The 16,033-nt window shown below is 37.3% G+C and overlaps 1 protein-coding gene across 3 annotated transcripts in view; it reads right to left on the bottom strand.

The window, feature by feature from the left end:
• Window positions 1–234: 234 nt before the first annotated feature.
• si:ch211-15d5.11 (oxidation resistance protein 1) overlaps window positions 235–16,033 on the bottom strand; it is a 31,484-nt gene continuing 15,685 nt past the window's right edge. For all 3 annotated transcript variants that reach the window (XM_059352801.1, XM_059352799.1, XM_059352802.1), the window contains 9 exons: window positions 15,316–15,500; window positions 13,521–13,900; window positions 11,220–11,379; window positions 8,783–8,981; window positions 7,914–8,030; window positions 5,807–5,959; window positions 5,614–5,709; window positions 4,080–4,153; window positions 235–1,941 (listed from right to left, as the gene is read on the bottom strand). In XM_059352801.1, coding sequence (XP_059208784.1) covers window positions 1,806–1,941; window positions 4,080–4,153; window positions 5,614–5,709; window positions 5,807–5,959; window positions 7,914–8,030; window positions 8,783–8,981; window positions 11,220–11,379; window positions 13,521–13,900; window positions 15,316–15,500 — 1,500 coding nt within the window. In that variant the 3' untranslated portion in view covers window positions 235–1,805. The remainder of the gene's footprint in view (window positions 1,942–4,079; window positions 4,154–5,613; window positions 5,710–5,806; window positions 5,960–7,913; window positions 8,031–8,782; window positions 8,982–11,219; window positions 11,380–13,520; window positions 13,901–15,315; window positions 15,501–16,033) is intronic.

The following is a 16,033-nucleotide window of genomic DNA, read 5'->3' on the forward strand; positions in this document are numbered from 1 at the left end:
TAATTCAAAGCTTTTTTTCTCATGTTCATAAACCACAGTGATGTATGAGTCAGCACTTGACATGAAAAGAGTTCATAATAGTCATGAATGAGGCTCATTCCGATTCATAGAAAACCCAGATGTCCTTCAGATAAGCTTTTCTCAAAGTGGGTGATTATTCCCAGTATTCATCTATATCAGGGGTAGGCAACCTGCAGCTCTTTAGGCCATCTGCAGTGGCTCTCTGTGGCTGTGACAAAAAAATCATACGACATGAACAGTTATTTCTGTTTTCCCTATGAACGGTATTAAAACGTCTACAGCCGGCACCTTAACTTCGACATTTTGCCAATTTCAAGTCTAGTTTTGAGTTTCTTTAGCTAGCTCTCGATTCCAAACTTCCACAGATATTTGCACTTTTCGCTGCATTCTGACAAAAACATATTAATAATTCTCATTATTACTTATTTGTAATGTTGGAAGGCTTATTTAGACTTAGCAGGCAATAACATCTACATTGTGAGGCTCAAAATAATGTTTGCGGCTCCGTTCCGACATTATTTCTTTTTTTTTTTTATAACAATGGCTCTTTTGTTAGTAAAGGTTGCCGACCCCTGATCTATGCTGTCTGATGAGAACACATAAAAATGATAAGTGTTGTATTTGTGGGACTTGGCTGTGTGTGTGTGTGTGTGTGTGCGTTCTTGTACTTCCTACATAGTGAGGACCGGAACACATTTTTAACCAACAGAGTGAGGACATTTCGGCCGGTCCTCACTTCTTTAAAGGCTTTTTGGAGATTTCAGACTTAGTTTTAAGGATTAAAGGTCACATGATAATGATGATTAACTGAAACTGTATTGTGTGGTTACAAAACTAACTAAAATTATAGTGAAAATGTCCTTCATTTTCATCTTGGTCAACTTTTTTCATACATAATGAAGATGGATAACAAAAGGAAATAAAGGCAAAATTTACTGTGACCTCTTTTAATCTCCCACCCAACAAATACCCCATTACAAAAAAACTAAAACTAATAAAAACTTAACTAAAACTAAAGCATTTAAAAAAAAAAAAATACTGAACTAAAGCTAGCACATTCACTCTAAAAACTCATTAAAACTAACTGAATTTGAAAACAAAAAATCACAACAAAATTAAAACTAAAACTAATGAAAAATCCAAAACTATTATAACCTTGTTAGGGAATGCACTGTTCCAATGAGGGTCCTCACAAAGATAGAAGTACAAGAATGAGTGTGTGTGTGTGTGTGTGTGTGTGTGTGTGAATAGTTTCGTTCTAAATAGAGAAATCTATTTATGATAAGTGTGTTTCAAACTTCCATCATTAACTGAACAGTTATATGAGAGCAGGGACATGCATTACCTTTATTACCTTTAAAGACAGGTGTCTGTCATGATAACATGATAAATGATGAGATATCATAATGTTACTGATTCACATTAAAGAGCAAAGTGCAGTCTCTCTGACTTGTAACCCACTCCATTCAAAAACGAGGACTCTGAGGATCCAGTTGGGCTCTGCTCGGTTCAGTTTGGCTGCCAAAGCCACAGGAATGAGTCAGCCATGAAACAAAGAGCCCACCACTAAACCCAAAGATCAGCCTGCTTTAGTTCATTTCACTTCAATAAAATCCACATCCAACAGTGGTAGATTGTTTTTTCTTGTTTTTTTTTTTCACATGGATGTTACCATGAAATGAATGAGCGGCTCTGTTTGTTTTCGTTTGCTCAGTGATAAATGCTGTCTGGGTCGAGCTGAGCAGCAGGAAGGAGGCGAGTCAAAGAGGAAGTGGGCGGCCTCTTCAGCTGAACGTCCACACCTCCAGCTCCATCACTCGGAAGTCGTCCGTTTCTGCGAGGCAGCAGTTGTTGAAGGTGTAGCAGGGGCTGCTGCGGCCCAGGTACAGGTTCTCATCCACCCACAGACCAAAGTGACCGCTGCAGAGGGGAAGAAACCACTGAGTTGTCTTTTTCCAGCTTTTTTTCTTCACATATGCTCAATAGATTCCAGACAAAGTAGAGAGCAGTGGTGGAAGAAGTATTGAGATCCCTTAAACTACGGTGGCCCTGAAGTGCCAATCACAACGGCAAATCAGAAAAAAGTCTGTTTTTTGATTTGTTGTTGTGTTTTCTGTTTTGTTGTTGTGTTTTTTGATTTGTTGTTGTGTTTCTAGATTTGCCGTTGTGTTTTCTGTTTTGTTGTTATGTTAAGTAATTTGTCGTTGTGTTTTTTGATTTGCTGTTGTGTTTTCTGTTTTGTTGTTGTGTTTTTTGATTTGCTGTTGTGGTTTCTGTTTTGTTGTTGTGTTTTTTGATTTGTCGTTGTGTTTTCTGTTTTGTTGTTGTGTTAAGTAATTTGTCGTTGTGTTTTTTGATTTGAAGAAGAAGAAGAAGATTACTTTATTAATCCCACAATGGGGAAATTCAACCTCTGTATTTAACCCATCCTTTTTTTACACACAAGTGAACACACCATGCAAGGAGCAGTGGGCAGCCGTGTAGGGGGGTTAGGAGCCTTGCTCAAGGGCACTTCAGTCCTAGACCTGTCAGTACCGGGATTCGAACCGGCGACGCTCCAGTTACAAGCCCGATTCCGAACCTCTATGCCACGGACAGTGTTTTTTGATTTGCTGTTGTGTTTTGTTTTGTTGTTGTGTTTTTTTATTTGTTGTTGTGTTTTTTATTTGCCGTTGTGATTTGCACTTCAGGGCCACCGTACTTACCTAAGTAAAAGTACTAATACAACACTGTGAAATTACTCCACTACAAGTAAAAGTCCTGCATTCAAAACTTACTGAAGTAAAAGTACAAAAGTATCAGCATCAAAATGTACTTAAAGTATCAAAAGTAAAAGTACTCATTATGCAGAATGGACCCACTAAGATTGTTATAGATTCCAAATATATTGTTGGATTATTATTATTGATGCATTTATGCAAGCACAGTATCGGCCAAGGCCTCGCACATCTGACAATAAGGCTTGAAAAAGATTCAAAACAGACACACAAACAAACAAAAACTTCTTGGTTTTAGTGCAAGTCCTACTCATCAGCTTTAACGCCTGCATGAAAATAAATCATCTTTAGTAGTCGAATCTGCTTATTTCTCGTCTTCATCTAAACCGAGACGATGATACGCAAAGTGGACAAACAAACAGGTTTTTTATATATATTATAATATATTCAAATATTCAAAATGCACTCTCTTTCTCACAATCACACACAGACATTGCATGAGTCACTGAGCCCGTCATTCAGCCTGTCGTCTGTAGTTTTAAAAGGGACATTTTAAAAAAGCAAAAATATCACTGTGGAATCTTTACCAACATGTGTGGTGGAACAGACAGTTTTAATTAAAAAAAACCAACAAAATAAAAAGCACTTGGCTGATGGAGGATGTATATTCTGACACTGATACTGTTGTCCAGATAGGGCTCATTTTAACTACTTACTATACTGTCATGTGGTTGATTTATAAAAATGAATCATTAAAAATGGATCACTTTTTCAAGCTAATCTCAACCCGAAAAGTAACTAAAGCTGTCAGCTAATTGTAGTGGAGTAAAAAGTACAATATTTGCCACAAAATGTAGTGAAGTAGAAATAAAAAGTTACATAAAATGGAAATACTCAAGTAAAGTATAAGTACGTCAAAATTGTACTGAAGTGCAGTACTTGAGTACAGGTGCATCTCAATAAATTGGAATATCATAGAAAAGTTTATCTTTGTCAGTAATTCAATTCAAAAAGTGTAAATAACACATTATATAGATCCATTACACACAGACTGAAACATTTCATGTCTTAATTTATTTAATTTCTTCTAATTATAATGATTATGGCTTACATTTAATAAAGACCTAAAATTCAGAGTCTCAAAAATGTAAATATTACAAAAGACCAATTTTAAAAAGTATGTAATATGGAAATGTAATCTTAAAGTATGTCAATCTATATGACTCAATACTTGGTTGGGGCTATTTGACTTGAACTACTGGAAACTGACTTTTTCATGATTTTCTAATATATTGAGATGTACCTATAAATGTATTTAGGAAACGGTATAAAAGGTATTACCTTCCTCCACCAATGGCAAAGGAGTCCAAGTCTCCTTTAATAAAGAAGGAATTCTCTCCAGTCCATCTGAAGCACTGCAGATAAAAGACAGAATCAATCCCTGAGAGATTGCTTTTTCAAAGTGAATGGTGAAAAATTCTAGATTTGTCTCATACAGCCATAAATACCCATACCCTGGTGATTTAATTAGATCAGATTTTATGAAAGGCTCAATATGTAATTTCCTGCTGCTATAGCTTCTTGGTCAAAAACAAAAGACCGTGTTTCAATGTGGTCCAGCTGCAGCCTGAGGGTACCTGCAGTCAGCTTCTCCTGCTTAAGATTCCTGTAGTGTTCATTGATCAGGAGGTTTTTACTTTTACCGCAGAGTTCTCCTCAGATACAGTGATTAAAACTGGCGAAAACACTAAATAAAACAGGTTTTATTTCGACATTTTGCAGATATTCAACAGAACAAAATAATTATCAGGTCATATAGGTCAGGTTGTGCTGAAAAAATGATATCAACATAGTATGGTCAGCAAGTGTTATATACAGGCCGAATAATAAGTCAAAAAATGTTATCCAAAACCCCCTTTACTTACTTTTAACAACTAGCCTGGGTATACCCATACTGCCTTGCGCGCTCGATTTCATTTCGAACCTGCAGCCAGTCTAGAAACAACGGCCGTTTCTTAGCCCTGTTTTAGGATCCAATCACAGAACGGGGAGGGACGGCAAGTCGATGACGCGTACTACTCGACAGACGGAAGCTTGTAGTTTTGTAGTTTTCTTACGGATCCAACATGGCTGCAGCAGACGCAAAGCTGTCTTTCAATCTAGCTGTAGACGGCGTTTTAGATAGTTTAGAGCCAAAGTTGATTTTATAAGAACAAGGTTTGACTTTAAACTCCTGTTTCACCACCAAAAAGGATGTTGTAGCCTTGCTTCCGACAGGATTTGGCCAAAGCCTAATCTACCAACTAGCCCCGCTACCGCTCGCTGCTGTAACCACGGTGATCTGGCTACGAGCCGGGGGACAGCGGAGCCGCCCAGAGACCCCCAGCAGCTCGTCTATTGACCATAAAATCAGTGGATGTGCGTGGCTGAATGACATGAGGCGTAAAAATAAATAATCTTGCAGAAAGTGAGAACTGGAGAAGCAAAGCAGCAAGCAGCACTCTCTCACTGCCGGTAGACTGTGAGCAGCCAGAGTCAGAACATGCTACAGAAAAACGTTGCAGAAGCAGAATTGAGCATTTTACTCTCAGAGTAGAGATGGGCTAGTCTGGCTATGTAAACATCAATTTCTGTGGCTCTACATACGTCATCTGGTATAACTGATACGATTGGCTAAGAGCTACGTACAGACGCTTTTGATAGACATTCGTAGCGCCCAATAAACGGCTCTGGAGGATCGTAAACCACACCTCCTCTATGGAGAAATGAATGGCTGGTTTCCAGACTAATCTTATTTGTGATTTGTCTGGCGTTAGCCAAATTTATATTGTTATATAAATAAAAACTCATCAGGGACGGTTGTTCAGGGGCTCACCTTGAAGCGAGGATGCAACATGAAGAGGAAAGTTTCTCCTGTGCCGTAGAACGTCTCGCTGAGCTTCAGAGGGTGAGAGAGGAAGGCCCCGAATATCTGATGAGGCACAAGAGACAGCAACAAAACTAATTCAAAAATCAAGGCCATTGCAACACTGATATCAGAGAGAGACAAAACCTGCAGTGCGTTTTACCTCATCAAGAGCATCCTTGATGACAATCAGCACAGGGGAGTCTGTGGTGCTGAGTTTCCTGTAGAGGGACTTGAGGCTGGCGCCGTGACGGGACGTGCTGTAAGCCAGCTGCCAGCTGTGGCCCACTGTTCTTGGAGGAAGCTCCTTACACAGCTGAGAGCAAATTAAAGCACATTTTTAACATATTTTTATTTATATTATATATTAACATTTAGAGCTGCAACAATTATTCGATTAATCGACCAATAATCGATTAGTAAATGAATCGTCAACTATTTTGATAATCAAATAATTGAATTGAGCATTTTTTTAAAGGCAATGGCCCTCATTTATCAAATGAGCGTAGAAACCAGCGCAGATCTGATCGTATATTTCATCTTACGACAGGGTTCACGTGTGATTTGTCAAACGATCGTATCTCGTCACATAGTAAAAATGATCGGCTGTTGATAAATGTGCTGGTATTCTGTTTTTTTTTTATATACTGTATTTATTCACTTTTCTTACAAGCAAACATATAGAAGACAGGACCAGACAAAACGACAAAACAACAACAACAAGCTGGGAATACCAATACAAAAATCAAAGACCCAAACAAAATAATCAGTTCCAGGTAAATGTGACCGGTACAATATGCAGTACAGAGCGAAATACAATGGGAGCTAAATAAATACAGAAAACACATAAAAAATACAGGGTTTTTTTTATACAAATGCTCTTGTTAGTATAGCAGAAATATTTACATGAGTATAGTCAAGAAATGGTTTCGCTGGTATTCTGTTTAAAGATTTTCACGATCGCAGGGTGGATTTATTTTTGTTTGATTATGTTTTAATGATAAATGATGTAATCTAAACATGTTTTGCTTTGTCTTAAAATCAAAACACCACAGAGTTTTATCAGCTCCAGGCATCGATACAATAGTCTAAGATCAATTCTCAGACTCAGACGTGTGGACTTCACGCTGACTCAAACCTGCGTACACGAGCTGAGAGCAGACTGAGATCTGATCGTATCCTCCGCTAATGTCCAAATTGATAAATGCCGAGGCTTGAGTAGAAATGATCGTACACCCACTTTACGCTCACTTTCTGTCGTATGCTCGTTTGATAAATGAGGGCCAATAAGTCCAAATTCTCTGATTTCAGCTTCTTCAATGTGAATATTTCTGGTTTCTTTGTTCCTTTATGACAATAAACTGAATATCTCTTTGGTTTGTGGACAAAACAAGAGATTTGAGGACGTCATCTTGTGGTTTGGGAAACACTGATTGATATTTTTCAACATTTTATTGACCAAACAACTAATTGATGAATTGTTTAAATAATCGACAGATTAATCGATAATGAAAGTAATCATTAGTTGCAGCCCTATTAACATTAATATCTTTATTATAGAACTGTTTAGCCTTTTTATATATTCATGTTACAGCTGGAGTTCTTACAGTGACTCTTTGTATGCATAGTTTTTTGAGCTGATTGAAAAGTTTCCTGGCAACCGATTTATACATTACTGAAGCCTCAAAGTCCATTTGCAGTCACATTAATCATCTTTTGGAGTCACAAATTCCTCACCAAGTAAATGTCATTTTTTGTTTATTTTGTTAGTCACAATTTATATTGTTAAAAGTAAGTTAAGTGGGTTTTGGATAACATTTTTATATATGTATGTACACTGCAGGCCAAAAGTTTGGAAGCAAGATCAAATTTGTACAAAAAAGATTGTTTCATTGCTATACTTTGCAACAAAATAAACGTGATTATATATAAGAGTCACTTATTAGAACCCATTTTGACTCTAATTATCAGCTCTTTGGGTTTTTATTGCTTAGACTTTGTGTATCCTTCTTTCCTTAATGTATAAATCTGAACTCTTGTTTCTTTACTACTTTTTTCTAGCCATTTCTGTTGTATTTTGCCAGAGATATGAACACAGTTGAGATTTATTGGGATTTTTGTATCCAAACTCTCAAAAGCCAAAGAGCTGAAGTGAATAATGCAAACTGTGATAAATCCCCATTTTGAAATGAGCTAATAGTTAAGACACAAACTTAGTAGTGGATTTACAAAGAGCAGGTGCATGTGTGTTATGTGTGTGTGTCCCTCACCTCTCTGACATGTGAAGCTTCTAAAATGTGGCTGTTCTCTACGATGTTATTGAGTCCTTCAGGGTCCCTGTCGATGACCAGCGTCGGCTTGTCCCCGCTCTCTTCCATCAACACCATCTGCAAAATCACAATTTAATTCATTAAAAGTAAACAAGCCAGTTTGTTCTACAACACCTCAGGGATTACAACTAATTTCTGTATTAACAATGTCTGTAGTGACACTCACCCTGAGGCAAGTGTGTTCACAAACAAACGCTGTCACAGTTCAGCTCCACACTCTCCTGCTCTGTCCTGCGGTTCTCACCCTCCTAGTAATTTTCCACTCTACCTGCACAGCCAGCTGCCTCAGGTCACCAACCACCTCAGTATATAAGCTGCGTTCACGTCTGACTTTCCAGCGTTGCTTTTCGAACTGATTTCCTGTTGCCGACCCTGCCTGTCTCTGACTCTCCTGCTTCGTCGATTCCCCAGAAAACGCCTTAGCCTTCTGTCCCTTTGGGTGATTCTCATGAACATTGTACAGCTCATAGCAAAAATCAGAGAGCATTGAATACATATTTTATTTGACCCTTTATAACGTATACAATCTAAAGTCACTGTTTGATATGAATTTATAATCTATTTAAAATTTTTAAGGTATTTTCTGACATTTTTAGAGACACTGTGAGCAAAATTCCTAAAAAAATATTTCTGTTAAATTTTGGGGTCTTTGTTTTTATCCTTGTGGTATCGAAAATGGTATCGAGTATCGAATATTTTCCTGAGTATCGGTATAGAGTTGAACATTTTAGTGTCGTGACAACCCTAGTGCTGACTACACCTGTTACACCACGCACCTTTTTAGTTTCTACTGAAATGGAGTCACTCACCTCCCAGTCGTCCCCTGAGCCGCGGTGCCTCTGGAACACCTCCTCCCCCTCCCCCTCTTCCTCTTCTTCGTCTTCCTCTTTGTCCTCAATGAGTACAAACTCGTCTTCATCACGGTCTGCCTCCCCCTCTTCCTCCCCTCCCTCAAGTATACACAAGTCGGGTCGACAGTGTGTCAGGTAGGCGTACAGCTCGTCAGAGCTGCAGGGAGAAAACAAAGCGGTGACTCAGACAAACAACGCCAGCAGCTGCGTCAACATGGCTGCATGAGACCTCAGCAGTAAGTAAAAGTACCAATACCACACTGTAAAAATACTCTATTACAAGAATATGCAAGTATTGAGTACGTATATCTAAATAATACTCAAATATCACATCATCATATGTAACTAACTGACAAGTTTTCCTTCCAAAACAGCTACCTTTGTACTTTAACTGGAATGGTCACAGACTGATGAGCAAATAGCAGACAGAGAGAGTAAATATTCAACTTCAGTGACCAGTGAGAGCATCAGGCTGAAGTGGTCATGTAGATTAGTGGAGTACTACACAGACAAAGAGTTGTATAAAAGCTTCTGTGGCTCTGAATGAAGTCTCCAAAGTAAAAAAAAACAAAGCCTGAATTAGAAACTGGGTGTTATGTTTGTGTTTGAACATTAAATGTATTGTCTTTGTACAGTTTTTAACCCTTTGATGCACAACATGGGTCTAAAGTGACCCGATATGTATGAGTTTTTATGTTCTATATCTTTGCAATAAATGTATTATTATCATTCAGTATTTCAGGTTTTCCTCAATTAGTTTGTTTTTGATCATCATACATCCTAATTTTATGTTTTCCTTTATTCATTTTTTAATAAAATCGCTTTTTGTGTCACTATTTTTCTAATGCACAACATGGGTGAAAAATGACACATATCCATTTTTTTTAGCTAAGTAGCTTGCTAAGCTAACTACTTAGCTAACTTCTTGGCTAAGTAGCTTGCTAAGCTAACTATTTAGCTAACTTCTTGGCTTAGCAAGCTACTTAGCCAAGTAGTTAGTTTGTAATAAAACAAAAACTTTTTTCTAAAGAATACTTGGAATATTCAATCATAAAATAAGTTGCTATGAAAAGATAGAGCACAGAAACACACAGCAGCATTAAATAACATCGGGAATGAATACGGGTCATTTTTGACCCATGTTGTGCATCAAAGGATTAATTGAATATGTCATTATATTAAGGATTAGCACATTATTGTGTTCTGTTTTATACGCATTTTAGACAACGCCCCAACTTTTTTGGAATCAGGTTTGCATTTCCAGTAGGTGAGAACACCTCTGGCACAGATAATCCCTTGTGCTGTGCTACATGTGTGAAAGTCATCCCGATTCTTTGACCTGATTCTCTGTCCTGAATTTATGTTTGAAAAGAGTTCATAAAGTTGGGAAGTGTAATTTATATACTGGATATGACATGGCCAGATATAACTATTTTCATCCAAACTAGCGCAATGTTCTATGATAAAAAATTGGGTTAGGCCAGACCTGGGCATTGGGCGGCCCGCGGGCCACATCCGGCCCGTTGGCTGTCCTTGCCCATGTGAGGTTACCAAGAAATTAGAAATCAATATAACCGCAGTGCTTTTATTTTGAAAAAAAAAATAGCAAACATTATCATTAGCACTAGAGCTAACAAGCACTTTTACTATAGTTAAGACAACAAATACAGCCACTAATATATATGGCAGCATAAAATAATCTTTAATAAACCTTGTGTCCTGTCAGCCAGCCACTATAGAAGCCTTTTTCATACTTTATATCAACTTTATATGAATTACGACGCACTCGTTATTATTTACCGTTCGTTTTTTCATTTAACCGTTCTACCGGTTATTTCCTGTCACTACCTTTCAAAATTAAAGCACCCGTTTTACACTGGACGGCACCTTTTCAAAATAAAACCATCACAACATTGTAAAACACCTTGAAAATGTACGAACATGAAAAAACAAGCTATATAATACAAAAACATAAATAGGAACCTTGCTAAAGGTCATTTACAGTTGTGTTTAAAATAAATGGAAAAGTGATACAGTGATTGGAGTATTTACTACAGCTATACTTGATTTACTCCACATTAACAGTCTCATCATAACATGTGTTCCTATCAGTAGCAGCTCAAAACCAGATAATTTACTATATTTTATAAAGCGATTACATTAATATTGAGCAGAATTTATTTCCGAGTTTTGGTCCGGCCCCTGCAACCTTCGTGGTATTGGTCATGGGGCCCCTTGGGAAAATTAATTGCCCACCCCTGCCCTAAAAGCATGTTTTTCTTCCCCAAGCATTAGGGGTGCAGCTGCTCCACCTGCTCCATTGCTCGGTCTCTTGTGAGTCCCCCAAATACGAGACTAAAATGCTGCTACATTTCTCTGCCATTAGTTACCGTACCTCTCTTGTGAAAGTGCAAGCCAGGCATCCCTTCTGGGTAAAGTTTTGGCTGACCCCAGCTGAAGGCCTCCTGCACTCTTTTTCTTTCCTGCAGACGGCTGAACCCGCAGCCGCACAAACATCAGACTCCCTGGACTTCCTGCTGAGGACCTTTGAGGTACTGAAAGTGAACAGAGAACAAAGTTAGACTTAAGATGAAGACATTTAAAAGAAGGAAATTAACCATCTCTGAGATAAATCTAATCTAAATCTTATGGGACCACAGAAAAACTGGGTGCAGTGGCATACGTATAATATATATATATATATATATATATAAATGGATGAAAGATTCATTTTAAAAAGTGCAATCCAGAGATTTGAATAAAGACAAGCTGCTCAAGAGTTTGAGAAAGAAGGATGTGCAGCTAAAATCTCTACTTTCACTTGGCTTCATTGTGGCATAAATTGTAACCGCGATTATTTTGTTCAATATTGAGATCACGATTATTCAACATATTAATGGAAAACTTGCGTTCATTGAACTTTTAAAAAATAACTTAAACAGTTGGTTGTCATGAATTTTAAATATAATTAAACTGACAAAATAAAAGGAAAAATATAAATAGATTAAATAAATAATACATACATTTAATAAATAATATGAATAATAAATACATTATATAAAAAAAAGACATTTAAAACAAGGAAATTAACCATCTCTGTTAGAAATAATCTGTTATTCTGTCTCTGTTGTCTTTCTCTGTCCTACTTTGAGTAAGATTCTATTATCACAAAAATACATATTTTATGTTTTATGTGGGTATTGTCTCCAATAATATCTCTGCAGGTCATATCAAGGCAGGAGTTTGTGTTTTGAAAGTTTGTTCCAGATGTGCTGTGCAGAAAGATAACTGTCTTCTCTGATTGGTGACATGACGTGTTCACATACTGAATTAACTGACAAATCAGCGGATTGAAAGGAGGCGACTTCTGGAGAGTTCAACCTACATTTTTTCGTAAAAATTTTGTGAGGCTATAAAACTGGGTTTTAGGGAAAGTAGACTGTGTTCAGCCTCATAAACTGACCAACCTAATGTCATGTCAGGGACGTAGATTGAACCCAGAGACTCTGTAACTGCACATTTCTTGACGTATTGTAATAAAATGTAAGTCGCTTTGGACAAAAGCGTCTGCTAAATGACATGTAATGTAATGTTTTGTAATGTAAATGAAGTTAAACTGAGAACTCTAATTCTGATATTATTGCTTTTGCCTCGCTCACAGCCCGCAGACGTATTCTATTGCATTGGAAAAGCCCAAACGCTCCCCCTGCCTCTTTATGGATGATTTAATGTCTTTTCTGTCTTTAGAAAAAAATTAGAATATTCATTGAGAGGCTCGGCAGCCAATTTTTATAAAAGATGGCAGCCTGTCATCACATGTGAGTCCCCTCGCCTCTCTGAGTCGATCTGATGCATCCAATTTTCATTTATTTTATTAAGGTATTTTTTAAAATCTTTTTTTATTTTTTTAATGAGCATACTTGGCATCCTGTGTTTATTTATGTTTTTGTATTATTAGTATAATTGTTAATGTTTCTGTTTCTCTGCTTTTTTGCCTCCCTATATATTATTATATATTATTATAATACTATGTTTTTTGTTTTGTTTTGTTTTGTATTTATTTTTCTTTTGTGGTTCTTTGTTCTAATGTACCCTTTAAAAAGCAAAAATGTGGAAAACAGCTGTGGAATAAGTTATGTCTTGTACTGATGCTTATGAATGCTAATTTCCAATAAAACATATAAAGTAAAACTGAGAACTCTGACATCTCGTTCACAAGATCAATTGTTGCTTTCTGTCCCTTCTGCTCGTACGGAGTTGGGTAAAAGGGCATTTGTTTACTCTGCACCTTATGCATGGAATATGCGGCAGAAACAATGGAAATTAACTGAATTTGTTTCTTTGAGCACTTTTAAATCCAAAGTAAGAGTTATTGAGGCCAATTCTACAACATGCACTTGTTTCTCATGACGTGTTTAAGGTCTGTATGTTATGTAAATGTGTAACTGTATTTTGTGTTTGCTGCCTCTTGGCCAGGGCTCCCTTGAAAAAGAGGTTCTTAATCTCAATGGGATATTCCCTGGTTAAATAAAGGTTAAATAAATAAAAAAAAGTCTCCTGCTCATCATTCCCCATCAAACGATCAGCGCAGAGAAATAGGTGTGGATTTTGTGTTGGAGTCAGATAATTTAATTTTAAAGGTTTCCTCAATGCATTTCTCAACATCTCTCAGATAAATCATGATTCACATCCGTACCGGCAGTCTGACTCTTCACAGACGACTTCCCTGTTTCACCAGAGTGCAGCAGCTCCGTCTGCATTTTCCTCGCCGCCTCTTGCCCTCCGCAGCAGAAGGTGGCAGCACTGCTGAGGACGGCCACCCCCAGGCCGCCTACAGACTCCTCTGACAGCACCTCCAGAGGGCTGCTGTCCAGCTCCCTCTCAGCCTCCGCCATGTCTCTGCTCTCCGCCTCCTCCTCCCCGGACACCACCTTGGCCAGGCTCAGAGCCAGACTGGACAGATCTGACGGAGCCACAGACACCAGCGCAGGCAGCAGCTCTGCCTTTGGGGTTAGGAGGCCGCCTGCTCTGCTTCGGGCTGTTTTCAACTTCTGGAAGATTTTCCTTCCTTTTCTCCTAATAGGAAATGAATAGAAGAAATACTTTTAATGTAATCTGTGTGTGTGTGTGGTTATTATAGTTAATTAAAATCAGCAAACTCACTCTAAAAACGAATTAAAACTAACTAACTAACAAAAAATCACAACAAAATTAAAACTAAAACGAATGAAAAATCCAAAACTATTATAACCTTGGTGTGTGTGTGTGTGTGTGTGTTCTTGTTCTTCCTACATAGTGAGGACCAGAACACGTTTTTAACCAACAGAGTGAGGACATTTTTGCAAAGTGAGGACATTTCGGCCGGTCCTCACTTCTTTAAAGGCTTTTTTGAGATTTCAGGCTTTGTTTAAGGGTTTAAGGTTACATGACACAAAATTAAAACTAAAACTAATGAAAAATCCAAAACTATTATAACATTGCAAGGGAATTCACTGTTCCAATGATGGCCCTCACAAAGATAGAAGTACAAGAATGTGTGTGTGTATTGGGCTGATCTGTTGAACATGCTGAGACGCAGGCAGCAAACAAACAACCTTTGTTACACTATGTTTTATATGGATAGGTGTGTTTATATTTGTGTGTAAGCGTGTGTGTATATATGTCGATATGTATTTTCTTATATATATATTTTTTTTGTATATGTATGTGTATGTGTGTGTGTATATATATGTATATTTTATTTTTTATTCATTTTTTATTTTTTATTTTAATTTATATATTTTTTTAATGTATGTGTGTGTGTGTGTATATATATATATATATATATATATAGTTTTTATTTTATCTTTTTATTAATATTTTTTTTCTACACACTGTTGTCTTAACTGATCTGGTGTATTAACCTATTAATAAAACGATGTAAGGGTCTCTGGGGGGAGTGGAATGGGTGCTGGGTTATATAAGAAAATGAAAATATGTCTTTTTGATTGTACTGTTTACTGCAACTCTGAATCAATAAAAATATATTAAAAAAAAAAAAAAGAATGTGTGTGTGTGTGTGTGTGTGTGTGTGTTCTTGTACTTCCTACATAGTGAGGACCAGAACACATTTTTAACCAACAGAGTAAGGACATTTTTGCAAAGTGAGGACATTTCGGCCGGTCCTCACTTCTTTAAAGGCTTTTTTGAGATTTCAGACTTTGTTTAATGGTGTAAGGGTCTCTGGGGGGGAATGGAATGGGTGCTGGGTTATATAAGAAAATGAAAATATGTCTTTTTGATTGTACTGTTTACTGCAATTGTGAATCAATAAAAATATATTTAAAGAAAAGAATGTGTGTGTGTGTGTGTGTGTGTGTGTGTGTGTTCTTGTACTTCCTACATAGTGAGGACCAGAACACGTTTTTAACCAAAGATAGAAAAAAAAAAAAAAGAATGTGTGTGTGTGTGTGTGTGTGTGTGTAGATTGATGACAGTGAGTCATTGCTGACCTCTGCTGGGACGTGTTGAAGTGAACATGTGAGATGTCAGAGAAGAATGACACAGATGCCAGATTGTCAACAGAGCAGGACAGGAGGTATTCCTCACAGCCGTGTTCCTTCACCAGGGCGTGTGTCTTACACGGGTCAAAGAAGATCTTATTAGCCGTCACCAGCAGGATTCCTGACACCACACCCTGACAGAGACAAGGGTTGACGTTAGCCCTGTAAATGTGCACTTTTTGTGGAGATGAGCCAGAGACAACTTTGTTGTCATCTATATTTTGGAGGGATGTGGAAAACTTCATACTTGATAAGGCTGGACAGACCATCATTTTTGAACCTAGATATTATCTCAAAATGTGAATCTAATGACAAAACAATATGCTTTATAACAAATCTTATGCTTCTGATGGGAAAGTTTCCCATCCACAGGGAGTTTTCCAAATCCCTCCCTAACTTTTCACAAGAGAATTAAAATGCTATATCGAAAGTTGATGTCAAATCAAAAATGTGAACGCATTCTCATACACTTTAAAAACTTATTTTCAGAAGCCCCAGAATAATATAAAGGGAAGCACCTTATACCCTATGTGCCTTATTATGTTATTTTATTTTTATATATAGATTTAATTCTATAGATCCTGTAACTGACATTTTTCTTTGTATATCTTGTTTATATACTGAATGCCTGTATTTCCTCCATTGCTAATAAAGATCTGAAAAAAAA

This window comes from Centropristis striata, chromosome 16, assembly GCF_030273125.1.
Source record: "Centropristis striata isolate RG_2023a ecotype Rhode Island chromosome 16, C.striata_1.0, whole genome shotgun sequence".
NCBI lineage: Eukaryota > Metazoa > Chordata > Actinopteri > Perciformes > Serranidae > Centropristis > Centropristis striata.